Source organism: Corvus hawaiiensis, chromosome 1, assembly GCF_020740725.1.
Source record: "Corvus hawaiiensis isolate bCorHaw1 chromosome 1, bCorHaw1.pri.cur, whole genome shotgun sequence".
Taxonomy (NCBI): Eukaryota; Metazoa; Chordata; class Aves; order Passeriformes; family Corvidae; genus Corvus; species Corvus hawaiiensis.
In genome coordinates this window covers 9,109,026-9,127,268 of record NC_063213.1, presented here as the reverse complement: position 1 = coordinate 9,127,268, position 18,243 = coordinate 9,109,026, and the positions used below count along the sequence as shown (strand labels likewise).

The following is an 18,243-nucleotide window of genomic DNA, read 5'->3' as shown; positions in this document are numbered from 1 at the left end:
GAGAGTGTCTGCCTGACAAACACAGCAGTCAGACAGAAGTCAGAAAATGTTTCACTGAGCTTTTAACTCTCCTATAGATTTGCACCCCATCAGGACACTATTGTGCTAATTTTTTCTGAAAATAGCACGCAGAAATTACTTGAAATTGCTGGCACTCTAATAGTGACCTGTGCCCATGTATGCATAAAGCAGATAGGCATTTCATTTACATTTCTCGAAAACTGTATGCAGTAATGATTCCTATGTGTTAAATTGCATAATCCATACAAGTGTGACAGCCTCATAAAGGCTGTGGGCCAATGTCCTCTCTTCAATATATCAGTGCCAATGAAAGACCTTATCATACCCTTGAGAGAGGTTACTGCTGTCGTGTGGCTGCTGGTGGAACTGCTCCTGTGGTCACTCTGAACAATGTCAGTCAAAGTTTACCAAGTAGGCTTAACTAGTTTAAATAGCAGATTTTTTGCTAATGATGCACATTTTGAAAGTACAAAGGATAAGGGGCTACTCACAAGAGGGTGAAGCTGGCATTTTGATGGACAGTGAACACTTTTACCAGGGGCGCAGACTCCTGATTCACAGCGTTGGTCCATAGCCTCTCCTTGTCAATTCATCTGTCTTCTTTAGTTTGAATATTTCTGCAGTCTCCTTATGATTTCTTTTTAAAAACACAGCATGACAAAACACTTTTCTTTTGGGAGGTAGGTTTCTCACGCAAAACACACAGAGATCTGGGACACAGAACAGCATTTTGCCCAATGAGAGATTTATAATCAGATTTATAACCTGCTCAGATGGAACTGTCACCACGTTTGAGTGGCACAGCTCAGGTAGCCTTTTCTACACTTTGAAGGGATGTCCTAAAAAATGTTTCCATAGCATTGTTAGAGGAGGAATGGTGCCAGCAGAAACTCGTGCCGATGAGCACTCGGTGAAATCTACCACATAGGAGAGACCTCTCCATCACACCATTTACAGAAAGGGAAAGCTTTGCCTTTGCTTCCAGAACTTCTGGGAGAGCTGATCAGTGTCCTTTCCTGCCATTTCTCCTTATTTTAAACCCATGCCAATAAGTCTCTTCTGTCCCTAACAGTGAAATGGTGAAAGTACTGCAGCTTTTAAAGGATTTATAGGGCTTAGCTGAATGCATCACTTCCCATGCCAAAAAATAAGAGAAAGAATGTTGTGTGGATGGATGCGGCTTTGGCATTCTGCTGTTCTCTTGCCTAATATCCAGTCCTTGTTATCTCTACCCCTCTGTAGCCTATTACTGTCTCCACTCATTTGGTAGATATAAGCTCTTTTGCACAGGAACCACCTTTTAGGTTTGCACAGTGCCTTTGGCACAGTGATTCTGGCCATGAAAAGTGTTTGTAGGTGAGGTTGCAATAATCATATTTTGAGTACCGCAAAGTTGCCATCCTTCACACACTCAGATCTTTCCTATTACATCCTTCTCCTCCTTCCCATCGAATGTGCATACCTGCAGACACAGATTCAAATCCTGTAAATGCATTTAGGACACAGTTATCTCTGTAGGCAAGCATTTATCTTCCTTATTTTGCACTTCACCCATCCAAGGATAAACATAATGGGTTTTTATTACATGATTAAAATTTATAGTCTTAATATTTGGCCTGTATTTCTGAAATATAAGGGTTCTTCCATTCTTGCTGACTTTTAAGAAATTTTTTTAAAGGTAGTCAAGTAGCCTTCAGAATTTTCATTAAAGCAGAATTATGAAAAACTGTTGTGAGAAATGATGGGCAAGTTAACATTGTTCCTATTCGCTCTCACCTGAAAGCTTTATTGTGACTCTTGTTACTAGTGGCACCCTTGGTAATAAATATTTTCATTTTATTCTGAGGCACAGCAAATAGATTTTGTTAGTGAGTGACCTTGTGCATTAGCTGTGCTATTCATGATTTAGTGAGCCAGTCAGTTGAAATATTGCTAATGTTTTTGTGACTCAGTCTTGTTACATTTGTGCCACGAGGATGACATTAAGTGTAGTCGTAGATGAATAACAAATAACATGTCTCGAAGTTGTGTTTTGGATCATTAAAGAAATGAACCTACAGGGTGCTGTTTTATTAACTGAGGAAATGACTGGGAAAAAAAATGACAGTTCTTGAATTTGTATTTATTAAAAATAAAATTTGGCATGCTGAGAATTAGTGGTAGTGTCTGTTAAATTTTTCATAAACCAGTGCAAATACACTGCAGTGTCCATCCAAAGATTTTGACAGATTTTAAATAAGTGGAAGAATAACTCATAAGTTTCATACTATTTCAGGCTGAGACTCAAAATGGGGCAAGGAGGAGAATGCCGAAAAAGTAGAGCATAACAAAAATGAGGATTAATAATTAGATGCTACTATGGTTATTTTAAATATTATGTATTATAGTATGAAAGAGGGTCAGTGTACTTTCCAGGGACACCCTAGGGAGGAGTGGATTGCTTCTTTAAAAGTGAAACAACTATTCTTGGATTTCTTTTCCTGAGTCCTCCCATTTCTTTGTGTTAAAAAATAATGGAAACTCTAGAAAAAGTATCTTGTAGACTTCTGGGAAGATGGTTTAGTCCTTTCACTTGCCCCAGTAGCACATCATCTGTTCTAAAGAAACCACAGAAGATCAGTTAAGTTCCAGATAACTGAGTTTTCTGAATTTCTACAAAGCTATAACCATAAGTAACAACCTCTGCATGTTTTGGTGGTTCTTTCTGCTTATTTAAAAATAATTAAACACAATGAGAAAATGCAATGGATATCCTGAGAGATCAAAATTAGTTATATGGAGGGAGAGACTATTCAAATAGAAGGAAAAAGGAGATACAAAACTAGAATATTAGCTACTCTTGAAAAGCTGAGCTACTGCTATTATCTGTTTGATTTTTTTTTTTTTTTTGGTAGTATTTTCTGCCCAAGAAAATTAAAGCAATCTGTTGAATTCTTGACTACAAATAAAACAAGGCAGAAAACCTGTTCTTTTATACTGTTATTCCAAAAACTTGTCTGTTTAAAAGGAAAGAAGCTGTAGCCTTAAGCTTGTCTTATGGACTGTTGCTTTTCACTGTGTGGTGAAGGTGAGGAGGCCAAAAGTGACCTGCATGGGAAGAGCTGAGAAAGGTCCAGGTGGTCTTTCTTGCCCACCCATCCCCTGGGACCACGAATCTTTCTGACTTTTAAATCTTTAAGGTTGGACATATGATGGTGAACTTTAATGTTAAGCTAAGGGGGACTTCAAAAAGGACAATTAATAGTTGATCTAGACATTAGCAATCATCCCAGAAATAACTCTGCAGAGAAGCACTGCACTGGTAGTCACAGCACCTTGGTCTACCTGACTGTGCTCTGCTCCCGTTTCAGCTTGACATCCTGCAGGTTGTTTCATCTGAATTTTCTGTTCAGAGCTGAAACTTGTCAAGGAATATTTATGTGAACAAATTATGATGTGAAAAGTGGAATGATACTTCTTTTTTTTCATTTTCTGCTAACACTGGCTGAATCGGTACAACTTTTGCTATAAATAATGGATAAGTGTTTTAAGTATGCAAGCAAGTTGTTATACATACATGCACTGCACTCTGTCAAGTAATGTGCAGCATTGAATTGTCAATGTTAAAATGGTCAATAATGTTAAAAATTGTCTCTGTTAAGCATTCATTGAAATATATTTTGTGTTTCTAAAGCATATACAACATAGAACAACATATATATACATATATACACATATATACACACATGTATACATACATACAACTTACAACAAAGTATGCATATCCAGAGCATGGTTATTTTTGCTATTCCTCAAAACTCTTTTTTTGATGGACACCAATCTGCTCATATTATTTAAGAGAATATTTTTCGTAATGGGTTCCTGAAGCTCTGCCAAAAATAATTATTTAGAATAAAGGTTTTTCATTTCTATAGTTCTAATTCATGTAGACTGGGTTTGTTCATACTTCAGAAACAGAATCATCCTCACACCACGCCTCAGAAATCCCTCTCTGTAGCCATAGCATTGTCTATTGAAAAGTTTTGCTGCTGAAGTATTTTAGAACTTGTGTACATGTGTTTCTTACAAGGGAATGCCTGTGGGGAAAAAAAATAGGATTGGTTGATGCAGCAGGTCTTTCCAGGCCTATTTATATATATATATATATATATATATGCCATAAATAAACTGTACTGATCTCAGGATGGGATAAGTAAATCTCTAGTGATATCTGTTACTTCTCTTGACAAGGCAGGGAATTTTACTGATTTCTTAGTTGAGACAGCAATGTTTGTAGAGATAGATCCCACCATGAAGCAAAAAAGCTCCAGAGAAATAAAAAAATGTCATTTCATATATCCCAAACTCCTTTACCACAATTTAAATACCAGATTTTAGAATAGTAGTGTGCTCATTTTAAAGGAAAGTTAGAGGAAGACATAAAATTGAGCAGTTATTTATTGAATAAATGGAAATAAATCAATGCAAGCAGTCATGCAGACAGAATGTGTTTAATATATGCAAAGACAGAAGTACCTGAGGTCCTGCTTTATAAAGTCATTGCTGCTCTATCCTTGAATATTACCTGGGCATGGGTCTAAGAGGTAGATGGTTTAGAGTGGAAAGAGTGACATTGTTTCAGTGAGTAAGTTTAAAAAATATGCAGCTCTTAACAGTTATTCAAGCATGGCCCAGTTTCCCTCTTACAGGAACATGCAGTGTTGCTATTCCCCAGAAAAAGGCATTTTGCATATATTTTTTGAACAGAATTAAAGACAAACATAGATGGAAAATTCCTTGATTGTGAGCATGGAGGTTTAGCTGCCTCGTACCAAAATCTGTGATAACACAAAGGTGCACAGGGAGTGGTGAGCATGGTCTGAATCTCCATCTGCTGGTTTTATTGGCTAGAGCAGGTTGTAAAGAATGTGTGCTCTCAAAATTGCTGGAGATGCAAACAATATTTTAAATTACTCCAGGCAGCAAGGTACTGCATCTGAACAGATTGAAAGCTGAAATGTTGATATCTGAAATTAAATTAATGCACAGGAGATTGAAACAATATCTAATTAAAATCATTTGAAAAATGACTTGAAAATTGAATATGACATAGTATTTAGCAGGCTGTTGCTAGCACAGCAATGTGGCTTTGACTTCTCTGCAACCATTTCCATTCCAAGCCTGGCTGCCAGTTATGTAGAAATTACACATGAAGCACCTATCTCATGCCATCACTCTGTAAAGATTGGAGGACAAAATACCTTCTGCCTGCAGCTTCTGTACTTGTTCCTCACTAATTGCATTTTAAACTTTAGTGCAGGCACCCTTCTTCCCGCTTTATCTGGCCACTTGAGTTGGTCGTTTTTGTTCTGAGCTGATGTATTTTGAATATTCCATGTTGTGCCTTTGACTTGCTGTGTATATGCATGGCACAGTGCATGGCCCTGCCAAAGAGAAAGGCATTCTTTCTAAACCATGCTATGAAGAAGCTTTCCAAATCTTGAGGGGGTCCTTTGTAGGGGAGGAGAAAGAAAAGTTTAACTTGATGTAAAGAGATGTAACTTCTGCTTGTCTTAGAGATACTTGTTAAGAAGCTAAAAACTGTAATAAGCACCATCTCTCTGGAGTTCCCTTCCTCCTTTTCTCTTTCCTTTCCTCAGGGAGGAAAATAAATGAAATTATTCTAAATGTTGGTCTTTGAAAGGAGCTTTGCAACAAGCTGATGGGAGAAAACCAGTGGTTGTAGAATTCATCTGACAGACTACAGTAAATCTGAATTAGTTGCCCTCAATTTATTGACTGGAGGTCAATAAATAGAGCAAGTCTAGAGCATGATTGGCTCATTCTAAAATGGGCAGGTAATAGAGGTCAGAAGAATCATGAGCCTATAAGTAATTTTTTCCTTACATTTAATTAAATACAACACACACTAAGTCAGATACACAGCAAAACCCCAAGGTTTCCTTGTGAATGATGCTATCGTCCCAGAAAATCTTTGCATATTTAAGGGTGGTTTCTTCTTTGGGGCAGGTAAATCCTGCAGCAGCCTGAGAGACAAACTGAGGCCTCCTGCTGAAACCCTTTCCCCGTTTCCCTTTGCCTCATTCGTGCCAGTGTGTGCTCCCATGAGTCAGCCAGAGGGTACAGTTGTGCTTGGCAGGAAATCTTCTTCCAGAAGAGCAGTAATGAGACTGAAGGTCTGCTCAGAGCCCTCCATAACTTGCTTCGTCTAATAACTGATGGACTCTGAGGTTAAACCTGTCAAACCTACACACTCCAATTCCTGACTGGGCCACTGACAGATGACTTTGCTAAAGGAAATAAACATTTGCCCTCAGAAAACACATCAGACCTCCCTCAGGTTAGTGAAGACTGAGCAGTGACAATCTCTACCCTTAAACACTCAGTAGCAACTCTCATCATGCTCTCTAATAGAGCAAAGCCATTAAGTTGTCCCCATTGTAATTTAGATGACAGAAGAGACTTCCACATATTCTTTCAGGTTAAAATAACTGGTATACAGAGAGTAGGCAAAATTATTCCACTGTAGCTACATGCTTAATTATCTGGAATACTGCATAAATTGTCAAGTGCAAAGAATTATTCTGATAAATTAAAATACTAATTAAATAGGCTATTGCAGAATTTTGAGAACATTATAGGTCTCCGCTTCTTCAGGTAATTTGCATATCCTTCATCTAGTGAATTTAATTTAAAGGCCTCCCTTTTTGTGTGTTTGGAAGCTGTTTTTGTTTCAATGGAAGATTAGAAAATGGATTTATATGTTGTTAACTGGTTTGAGGGGGATTTTGTTGGGGTATTTTTCCCTTCTTTTTTAATAGCTGTTTTTGTTATGCCTCTTTGCTGTTGAGTTTGTCATCAAACAGTAGTAATAGAGGACTTTAAACTGTAAAAAAAAAAACTTTGATGAAATATGCAATATACCATGCAATTTCCACTTTCATAAAATTTGCAACAGAACATCAGCTTCTGTCTACTTGTATTTGAATGAAAGCGAGCAGGTAGTACACTAAAAGACTTTCAAAATTTTGGGCCAATTTTCAGAGAATTAATGTTCTTAATGTTCTTAATATCTGAATATATTTTCCCACCACTTCTTCCATCTATCTATATTGACTGTGTCATATTGGTTTAGATTCTTCATGATAGTTCTGCATAGAAAAGGTTAAGTGGTTGTATTCACTGTTCCACAGCTTGAAGCAGCTGCTTGATATGTAGTTGCAGCTTCAGCTTCAGCACCATTTTTGACAGAATTTCTTGACCTTCCTGAGCAGCTTGTGGAGTTCAAGGTTAGCTAAAATACTCTCCTGTACATGCTGGGAGTGAGCACGCTGGAGACTGTCGGCTGTGTCTCTCTCCACAATCTGACAGTGCCTGGGCTTGACCATTTTCTGGTTATGATTTAATCAATAACACCTCGTGCCTTCATGCCTCCTAATTTTGGCAGGGTTTGTGTTAGCATGGCTGTCAGACCTGTCCTTTTTGTTTTAGCCAATATCAAGGGGGAAAGCAGAGGTATTGCGTAAACCTTTTTTGTTGTTGTTTTTTAATATCAAAGCTTCAATACTTAATGTCTGCAGGAAACCTATGAAAAGGAGGTCAAATAAGTAATAGTAATTATAAAATTCAGCAATTCAGCAGACCAAATATTTTCTTAACTGTTCATGTGGTAAGAAATTACACAGTGGGATTTGAGCTTTGTTGTTTACTTATAGCCATTTATTTTGCAGCTACTCTGCTGTGCAGTTTTCTTTATCCTAAGCTGCTAAAGAATCATTTGTTGGACCATTCAGTTTCTTTGAAGGAGGCTGTGGAACTTTTTCATTTTATAAATCTACATTTTTGCACTTCGTAGAAGTCTACTTTTAATGTGTTTGCTGGGTGGGAGGTGGTCAGTGTGGTAGTATGGCATATCTTTGAAAAGTTTCACTGCACAAGATATACAACACTGCAAAGCGTGGTCTCAAATCTCATGTTTCAATCAACTCTCCTTCACATGGTCCCTTTGGCTCTGGGTGGAATAAATATGCTTGTGAATGTGCAAAGCATGGCACAGGTGTTAAGTATGTGACTGTGGTGTGCAGGTTTTAGGTCGTCATCCAGCAAAACATGCATTTCAGCTTTCTTAGCTTGGGACTCCATGTTCCTCTCTGTATCAGTGGCATATTAAAGAGGTGCAAAAATGAAGGTGTCTGAGTCTAAAAGCTGTACAGAGCTTTCTTCTTCATTTAAATTGAGGGCAATATTCACCCCTTGCTGAAGGCAGTCAGAAAATTTTTTCTGTATTAGAATTGCTAGAGGTATAACTTCTTGAGTCCTTGCATGTAAAAACTCTCACAAAAATCTTTCCATAAGAGGTGAGATGGAGCCTAATGATCTGATGTTACCTCTGGAATAAATGTGAGTCATTTGTGTTGCACTTTGGACAAACTTAATAAGATATCAGTTCACAATAATCTTCTGAGAAGTGTCTGCTGCAGTCTCAACTGTTTTGAATGTTTCAAAGAGCAACAATTAAAGAGTATTTTTCACAAATGAAAAAAAAAATGTTAATTCCTTTAAGTATTTTCATGTAAATTTACAGTGTGCAGTATGTCCTAGCAGTTCTTGAACTTTCTGATTGGAAGGTTTGCTTTAGGCAACCAAAATTGAGAAGCTGCATCTATCAAATTTTGTCTGTAATCAAGGAGGTAGGTGCCTGCAGATATGTGTAAGATGTGTGGGATGACTCACCATATTAAATGTGCATCCCTTTCCAAGGACAGCAGAAAGAACCCAGATGATTCACTTGGATTACACAGCAAACAGGCAGCTAAGGGAAGGAGAGGTTAACAAGGATGCAGAGCTTCATTTCTCCTCATAAATAAATCAAGCCAGGTGTCTGGGTTTTGGCCGCAAGTCCAACTGACACAGTTTGCATCTAGAAGGTTAAAGTCTTCCCATCCCAAATGGGATGGCGTTACCCATACACCCAGCTAGGAATAATCTCATCCTTGTGCTGTTCCCATAATCGTGGATGAGCACTGTTTCATTGAGGCTTCTAACAGTCACAGGCCAAAATCAGATCAGACCATAGGTTTAAGAGCATGGGCAATTGTACAACAGTGCTCAAGCTCATGCCCTGGGCATGTTTGGGTTGCAAGTATGATTGTAGTCTTAGTTATTATTACCTTTATTTAAAAGTTTTATGCTGGGTTGCTTTATTTCAGGTTTTAATGCTTTTAGTGATATAGATGCTGACAAATAAGAAAAAACTAACTTAAAAAAATAATAAAATTTTGCATTGCATCCTGGTGGTATTAAATAAACTCTTTATTCTACCTGTGAGATAAGAGTCTGTATCCATTGTGAAAAGTCCTACACAGTGGCAGTGCTGTTCAAATGGTAAAGTACTGCTCTGCTCTTCAATGCAAGGAAGTACCCATAGAAGAGAACTTTCCAAACAAATTGTGTATCTATGTTAAATGTGTTTAATACTGTGTAAAATAGAATTAGCTTGGCTTTCTTTTTCACGCAATAATGAGCAATTAATAGCATAAATATGCATTCGAAAAAATGACTAGCAGAGTTGCTCTCAGGGAAAGATACTCCATAGATGGAATAGGTGGGAACTGTCATGAATATATTGATGAAGGAAAGAAGGTTGGTTGCAAATGCTGTAAAATCATACATTTTCCAGCTTTCCTTTAACTCAATCTTAATTCTTCCTTACAGCCATAAACAAAGAGAAGCTTGAAAAAATAACTGGACTGAAAATTCTGCAGACTGGTGTGGGGGAGGTAAGTGGTTTTCAGGCATTTTACATTCTCAAAAACATTTTAATTGTTGGGATTTTTTTAAGAAATTCTGGAGCTCATGAAGGTTTGTGAGCTACCAATCTGATAGTGCTAAGGGCCTTTTTAGGATACAGTTGCATCTGTCAAAATACAATCTGCTGCACAAATAGCACTGTATCCCATAGAGAAAAAAAAAAATACCATCCTTATGAGAAAAGTGCAGCCAGCTTTAAGAAATGCAGTTTTTTGCTTTGTTGTATCACAGGAAAAAAATCCCCAAAGATGAGCACAGCAACTGAAGTCGTCATATTATTCCCCTTGATTTTGATGGAGTGCTCTCTCATCTAGATCAGTGGAAGTTTAAATTTGGGGTAAAGAGTCTTCAGATATTAGAGAGAATCTGACAGTGAATGTCTCGCTTATTTTGGATGTAACTTGAAACATAAATAAAACATGTGTCTGTTATTATAGTGATATCGCTAAGCGAAAACTCCACTAAGCAGTTCATCATTTATTAATAAACATGATGCTATCTGCTAAGAACCTTGTATGAACTACAGTTGATTGCTAATTCTCGTACTAATTTTGTGTACACAGTTATCTCTTTTTTCCTTCTCATTTAAGTAATTTTGCTAGTGGTGAATGCTCACAGGGCTAGGAAAATGCCTTTTTCTCATGATTGCATTATTCTCAGTATTTAAAATAATGAATTACTAACTTCTAATATACTGAAGGAATAGGTTGTTTTCTTTCTTTACTGATTTTTGGGGTTTATATTTTTGATTTTTATCAGTTCATGCCTAAGAATTAACTTGACAAATTTTCTGAGGTTCACTGTGCAACTTCATTCACATTATTGAAAGACTTTGTCCCAAAGAGGTAGTAACACTGAGGCCTGCTGTGATGCTTAGGGCCAAACATGAAAGAACTTGGAAACAGAGGTGAAATCATAAGAAAATGAAAGCTGTCATCTCTCCGTGACTGATTTATCTAGGAATGTTTCTTACTGGTACATAACCTCAGAAAGTGGGAAGTGTATCCTGGGGCATGTGTGTGCACCTCAGGCTGCGTCCTGACCTCAGGCCAGGCTGAAGTTTGTGGTTGTGCTGTCTGCAGCCCCTGCTTTCTGTTAAATAACAGAACCAGGATTGGGGTACAGGCTATGGCAGCCAGACTCAGTATAATTTTACCCAATGGGACTCATCCATGCTGATGAAATACCTCCATGTATTTTGTCCAGTTCCAGTCATTGAATGGATTCCAGTCTGCTTCAAAGTCAACTAAAGAATAAAAGCCCACTTCAGATGCTTACTGTTAAATTAAGTTTTGTATTATATGTGGTCAATGGAGAAAGAATTCCCTTTTGGATAGTTGAAATGCAGGAAGTTTTCACCTGCTAAATGTATCATAAATCCACATTGTAGCAATAGGGTTGCTGTAACCATGGTAGTCTAAGGATATGCTTGAGCTGTAACCTCAAGGACTTCCTGGATTCTAAGACCAGCTAACAGAGCTGGAAAAATTGAAGAGTTCTTAGACTAGAGACCTCATCAGTCTGATTCATGTGTTTGGTTTAGGAAAAGTCACTGCAGAACTCACCTTCCATATATTTAGGCTATCATAACTTTTTATAAAAAAACTACTGATACTACTTGGGTTAATGCAGACTTTGACAGAAGTTTGTGCTTTACACTCTACCAAATATGTATTATTAAAAGGCAAAAAGTAAAAACTGGTTAACCCAAGGGAAGCAGACATTTTGGCCTAAATACATTCCAGGTTATATCTGAAAGAGGGTGATCAGCAGAGAAAGAACCAAGTGGTTTGGACCAGTAAGGTAATGGAAGAACATTTATTCAGATGCTTATGTATTTTGTTGGATGTGAATTCTCCCAGCTGTGTACATTCCCCTTTCTAAGTCTTATCAGATACGATTGTGTACATAATGAATACATTTCTGTAGTCTCACATACACATAAAATAAAGGGGTGCTGTAACCAAGCTGTTTCTCTGTTGATACAGTATCAGATTCAGGCTATTTCAGGTTAAGTTTAACTATGATAATCTGGTTTTGCAGTCTATGTTTTATTCAACCTGGTGAATAATTATTATTGAAATAATAGAAAGAACGTATTTAAAGATAATGAAGGAGCTTCTTGATGAATAAAGATTCCTTTTACTTCACACTGGAATTAGGAATGGAATTTTATGTAATGGTAACAGTAAATCAAAGTCAAGATGCTCAAATCAAAAGTACTTAGAAAAACTTTAGTAGAAAATGAGAAATGACCTTTTTGTTTGGACAGCAGGTGAGATGCATGATAAAGTTAATGGATATATAATCTTCACTTGAAGGCCTGTAAAATAAAAAGGATTGATTTTGCAAGGCAATTTTCATATCTGAAATACCTCAAGAGAAATATAGCCTAGATGCTAGTGGCAAATGGAGCTGCTGTTTAAACAAATGCAGGAGCTCTCCTAAGCTCAGCAATAATTCGTATGTGGCTCTGGACAGTGGAATCTGTTTTAGGTGTCGATCTATGATAGCAGCATTTGTGCCTCAGAAAGGAATGTGTGGACACTAGTGACTTTCCAGGCCTTGGGTGTGCTAGAAGGAATCTGTCCCTTCCTCTGTGGAGATGAGAAATGCTTCTCAGAGCTCCTCAATCTCTCTCTTTCTTTCCTCTATCTCAAGAAAAACATTTCAAGAGCAACAACAGATTATAAAATTCACACCAAGCTTACTGAGCCATTCAGTCAAGTCCAGGGAGGGCTGATGAATTGCTTTTATGTCACTGCATAAACATGTGCTGTATAGTCATTAACAACATGGGTCTGGAGTCTACCACAGCTGCAATGCAGTTCATCATCTTTATGTCACGTAAAAGATTTCCACAGCTTGTGATTCTTTCAGCTAGGCCTGAGGTTAGCTGCATTGTGTCAGCGTAGGGTAGGTTCTGCTTTAGCAGGATTAAAAATGAGTTCTTAAGCTGCAACTTCAGAAGCTGCTCATGTTTCAGGGTGTTGGCTTAAAAGTTCTGTACGTTTCATGGGAAGGTTTGGATGATAAAGTGCAAAGCCCTGTCTGGACTGTGGGCAAGCAGAGCTTCTTTCAGGCCATTGTAGAACAGACCTTTCCTGGTACTTCCACAGTACATCCACCTCCATGTCTAACATTTGCAACAGATTATTCAACAGTAAAATGATCCAGAGAGTTAGATAAGAGTTTGATATGATGTGTATCACTCTTAAAATGAGAATTATTTTGACACTTGTTTGCAAGAAGGCTTTTATACCAGAAAACCAGAATAACTCTGCTGTAGATAGAACCAGTGCTGAGTTTGTAATCTTGAGGATCTGTGCATTGCTGTAGTGCTGACTATCTCTGGAATTATATTTGCCAAGATCTTTCTTTTTATTTTCAGTTTTCCAGCACCTACAGCAGGAGCTGGAAAAAACTAAAACTAAAAAAAGCTGTAGAACTCCTCTACAGTATCCATGTGAGATTTGTTGGCCTCGTTGTCATGTATGTTTGTGCCACACAAATCCATCAAGAGCATTTCACACCTTCTTGTTTATTCAGATACAATGAAGCTTTGAGGTATTTTCTTTTGATCTCCTACACGTGAAATAAATCTCTGAAGTCCTGAGGTCATCTTCAGGTGTTCAAGGACTTCCTATAGCTGAGTGTCTATGAGGGAGTGAATGCATGCGTTGTGTTATTTAGATGTCTATTTGCATAATAACATGAAAGACACAATACTCATATGAAAAATTAAAGAGCTAAAAAGCATTTAAACAGGACCCAGAACTCTGTTCTCCTCTGTCCCTGCTTGATGTTAACCACTACTTGAGTTGAACTTGTTGCTCTGCATGGCTGAGCACTCCTGCAAGATCTTGGGGACAGCATTTTGTCTCAGGTGAAGGGAAAACCTCCTTAGCAGCTGCATGGCTCCACCTGACTCCTCCTGAGTTCAGGATTTAGCAAGGCTGAAAGCCCCAGTCCCACACAAACATTATTCCAACTGGACTCATACCCAGGAGCTTCCCTCCAGCCCAAGGGAGCTCAGCAGACACCATGAGTCACAGCCCTGCACAGCAGTCACCATGTCAGGTATCCCTTCAGCATCCTTTAGGAACTTAACTACTTCTATCTCTTCACATAAGCACTTTTGAATTAATATAGGAGCACAGTATTTTTAAGTTCAATTCCATACTGAGTTTGACTGTGACCAGAATTACTGTGACATGGATAAATGTTTATTCAGCTTTTGGCTGAAATTTGTTTTCAACCACAGTTTCAGAATAACAAGTCAGGCTCTCCAGTGGCCCAAGAAAGTGTAATCAGGTTTTGGAGTATGAGTCTGTGATTTGAATAATCGATGAATAAGGCCTGTAACAAGCAGAGGGGGTGGCACTGTTCCTGTTCCTGTCTTGAACTGACAAAACAGCACTCACTTCAGGATAAGTTGTATTAAATTAACTCTTTCGATTTCCCAGTAGGAATGCAGAGAAGAAACTCATCATTGGAATCATAACTTCATTTGTAAGATTTGAATCATGGCTCTCATATGGCAGATATAAAAATTAGAGCCGTTTTCTAAAACAAATGGAAATAACCCAAAATATATGCAAAATGAATGCTTCACCATACCTCTAGATGTTCTAAAATAGAGTAGTGGTATTTTGACATGTTTCAGGATATTCTCATTTATAGATATTTTGATAGGTGTAGAATTATGTTGATGCTGCATAAAGAGATGTTACTACAATAAAGAAATCTGCATTTAAAAATTCTAGTGAAGCTAGAGGACAGACTTTCCAGTGACATGCAAGCTTCTGAGGCAGGAGTCAGGTTTCTATCTTCCTACCTTCCTTAATGTTGCCAAATTTTGTCACTTACATCTATATATCCAGATTTTACCTAGAATGATATTGGATTGGAAATCCATAAAAAATTGGAGTGTGGAACTTAAAAAATAATTTTCAGCTGTTGAAGAATAAGGTGTAAACCTTTTTTCTGATTTTTGACTACTAGGTAAAATGCTAAGTGCTGGCTTTTGGCTTGTAAAGACCAGATTAGCCTGGGATCTACTCCAGCTGTCTCTGCTACAGTGACATCGGCAATCCAAATGCTCCTGATCTGGAGCAGGTATTGCCCAGGGGTACCAGGATTGGAAGGGATGCTGTACCCAAGAACATTTAGGTAAGATAGATCTGAGACTGACTACGGTGTAGGAACTGCAGCTGTGCATGTACAAATACTCAAGTTTTAGCCCAAGACACAGCTAAATTTTTCAACTTCCACTGAAACCCACCCTTCTTTTACCAGAACTGATTAGGCTGAAGCCAGGCACAGGTACATGTGATGGCAGACACCACTGCACTACAGGGCAAGTGTTCTTAGACCAGGGGACACCAGGGAGGGCTTTTCCCAGTGCCTGACTTCAGCATTTTTCTTACAAACCCCATGGCTTAGAGATGAACAAGTTTATTTTTTCCTGTTATGTGAGACCTGGGATTGGAGCTCCCACAGACCACTCCTGCTGTTGGCTTTTGCTGATCACTGTGGCTGTGTTGATGAGCAGTCAAACATTTCCAGGAGGGGCAGTGTTTGGAGCCACATGCATTGTTGTGAGCAAGGCATGGACCAGGTCACAGGGGAGTTCTTTGCTTTAAGGCATGTAACTTTAAGTCTGTATATAGAAATAAGAGCAATAACATTAAATAAAAAAATTTTAGGAGTACAATCCTAGAAATATTCTTGGTGAAGGCATAATAAGAAAGACTTACCTTATCCCACACACACAAATTACACATTCTAAAGCTGTAACTCTTAAAAAGTAATAGATTATATTTTACATAGAATTCTACCAGTAACATACTACTTATGTGAAATTTTACTAACAGTTAATAATATCTCACTATTACAGTTTGTAAGTATACATGAATAGTAAAGTTATGCTAGTCAGAAGTTAGCCACACAGTAGCATTTAGAAGTAACACTTTAAGAAATTTGAGGAATGCTAAACAGAACATTAAATTTCTACAAAGACAATGATGAAGATCTATGGCTCATTTATTTAAGACCTTGTATGCGTTTGAAAAATGCATTTTAGCTAATATTTAGAGATAATGTTAATGCTATTTATTAACTATTCATTACAGTACATAGCCCACTAGAGGGCTGCTTTTCAAATAAATTGCATCCAGTGTGTTAATAAAAGTGTTAAATGTTTAAAAACAAAAAATATGCAGCAGAAACATGTATCATTTTATCCCATTATTTTGTCAACTATCTTCTGTTACTTCATGTTATATACACAGCATACTAAAACAATATAAGTCATGGCCCCAAATCTACAAACATTTAGAATATGCTTAGCTTTAAGTATATAGTTAGACATTCCATTTAAGCTCCAGCTAAGTTTAGAGTTAAAGAGATGCCTGGATGCTCCTGAGACTGTCTTCTGTCACATATCACACTGTCTCTGGTTGTGGAGGGGCAAAGTTCCAATGTTTATCCCCTGTATTTGATTTGAATATTGCATAGCAGAGGTATTGTGACATCTGAATGACAGGTCACAGCTTCAGTTTGGAAATCATGTGTCAGTAGTAATTTCTTTTCTTGTGCTCTGATTGTGACAACGCCCTCCATCTTCTTTACAAATTTTTAAAGAACACGACAAGGAAATGAGGAGATTATAATGTAAAGAAAAATACAGCAAACCTGATTTTCAGAGACAACTATCAGTCTATGTTGATTTATGTTTTCCTCCTGAAACAGTATATAAAGCACAAGTATTCAAGTGTCACATTGGTTCATGAATTCCTTTACAGTAGCACAGTGTGATTTAAAGGAGCAGAAGTGCCAAGTGATGTGGCAGTTGCCATGGCAACTACAGCAATTCAATTTTTATTCAGTATCATGTAAAATGAAACAAGATACGGTTTGCCTTGTGGCTTCAGGAACTTATGCATCTTACCAGTGTTGTTCCTTTTTGTCTTTTTTAACACTGTGCTGGTTATAAAGTAGCATGTGTTTGTTTTAAGGATTTATCTTGGGTTTAGGCCGTGTCATGCCATTGTTTTTAAAGCAGAGTTTCCTTTACAAACCATTATAAATCTGCAGAGAAAAGAGATTTAGATACTAGCACTGGCTACACAGAGCAAACTGCAGGGTAATTCTGTTTAAGAATCAGTGTTATTATCCACTCTAACTATGATTTGGCAGCCTGCACTCAATGTATTCATGAAGAATCTTTAAATAGGAGAACATGATTGTTTGTGCTAGATATCTTACTGATTCATGAAATTCAGCAGCCTCCTTCTACCAGCAGCCACGTTATTATGACTCAAAGGAAAACAAAATCTTGAGTAGTGTAATGGGTCAGCTGGGAAAGCAGCAGATTAAGATTAAATTCTCTTAAACTGTCTGAAGTTTGAGGGATGGAGATGGTCAGAAATCGTAAAGAAGGCAGATTCTTCCATCTCCACAAATAGGAGCTTGATCCTGGCAGGAACATGTGGATTTCAAGCGGTCTCAAACACAGATTTAACTATTTAAGAAGAGGCAGAAGTGGCAGATCCCAGTCTCTCAGCCCTCTCTCTAGCAGACCCTGGGCAGCAAATGTTCCTATGAAGGTCAGCGTGGAAGGACCTCTGCTCTGGGCCTGTAAGTGTAGGAAAATAAGGGTCAGGTTCTAAGATTCAAACTGTGAGACACCCAACCTTCCTGTAGGAATCCTTGACACCAGGGACCCTATAGCTGCATCAGAGCTGGTAAAACAAACAGGAGCAGGGCCCAGAGCCTGTCATGGTCCCACATTTTTCTGTACTGTTAAGTTGTTGTCAGTCACTCGCATTGTGTCCTGTGCCAGTTAGGATTCTTCAGGCTGTTTGCTTCTCCATCTAAGCAAGATCCAGGCCAGGGACCATTCATAACAGACAGTTTCAGTGTGGTCGCCTTTGGAGCACGGGTGTAAAGGCATGTTTAAATTAAAGAATAATAGAATTAAAACTTCAGCTGTGGGTTAAAAGAATTGTTGTGTCATTTATTTTAGTTTTTTTAGTACTAAGGTTAAAGTACTTAAGTAAAACTTAAGATCTTTGCTTTCTGGGAGGGCCTGATAGTACATTCTTATTCATCCTTCTCAGAACTGTTTTGCACTTGTACATCACTAAGTTTCCACCCTTAAAGGCAACATGGCTGTAGTGTCCATCACTTCAACATCCTTCAGAATGCAAGGCTTTATCTGTTATACATATTATAGCATATTTTTTTCAAAAAGATTTTAACAAGTTTCTAAATCTAAACATGAGGACTCCTAATAAATTAGTTTGTTGGAGCTCAGTTTTGTTTCTTTTTTGCATTAATCAGATTTATCCTGATGAGGTAGTTTTTAAGATCTATTTAAGGCAGATGTTTGAGTTGCTTTGACTTAAG

The 18,243-nt window shown here is 37.8% G+C and overlaps 1 protein-coding gene across 2 annotated transcripts in view; it reads left to right on the top strand.

Annotated features, from left to right (window-relative positions):
• The window catches only part of PTPRN2 (protein tyrosine phosphatase receptor type N2), a 653,490-nt gene that overhangs the window by 403,918 nt on the left and 231,329 nt on the right, over window positions 1-18,243 (top strand). For both annotated transcript variants that reach the window (XM_048327270.1, XM_048327179.1), the window contains exon 12: window positions 9,736-9,800. In XM_048327270.1, the coding sequence (XP_048183227.1) occupies window positions 9,736-9,800 (65 nt within the window). The remainder of the gene's footprint in view (window positions 1-9,735; window positions 9,801-18,243) is intronic.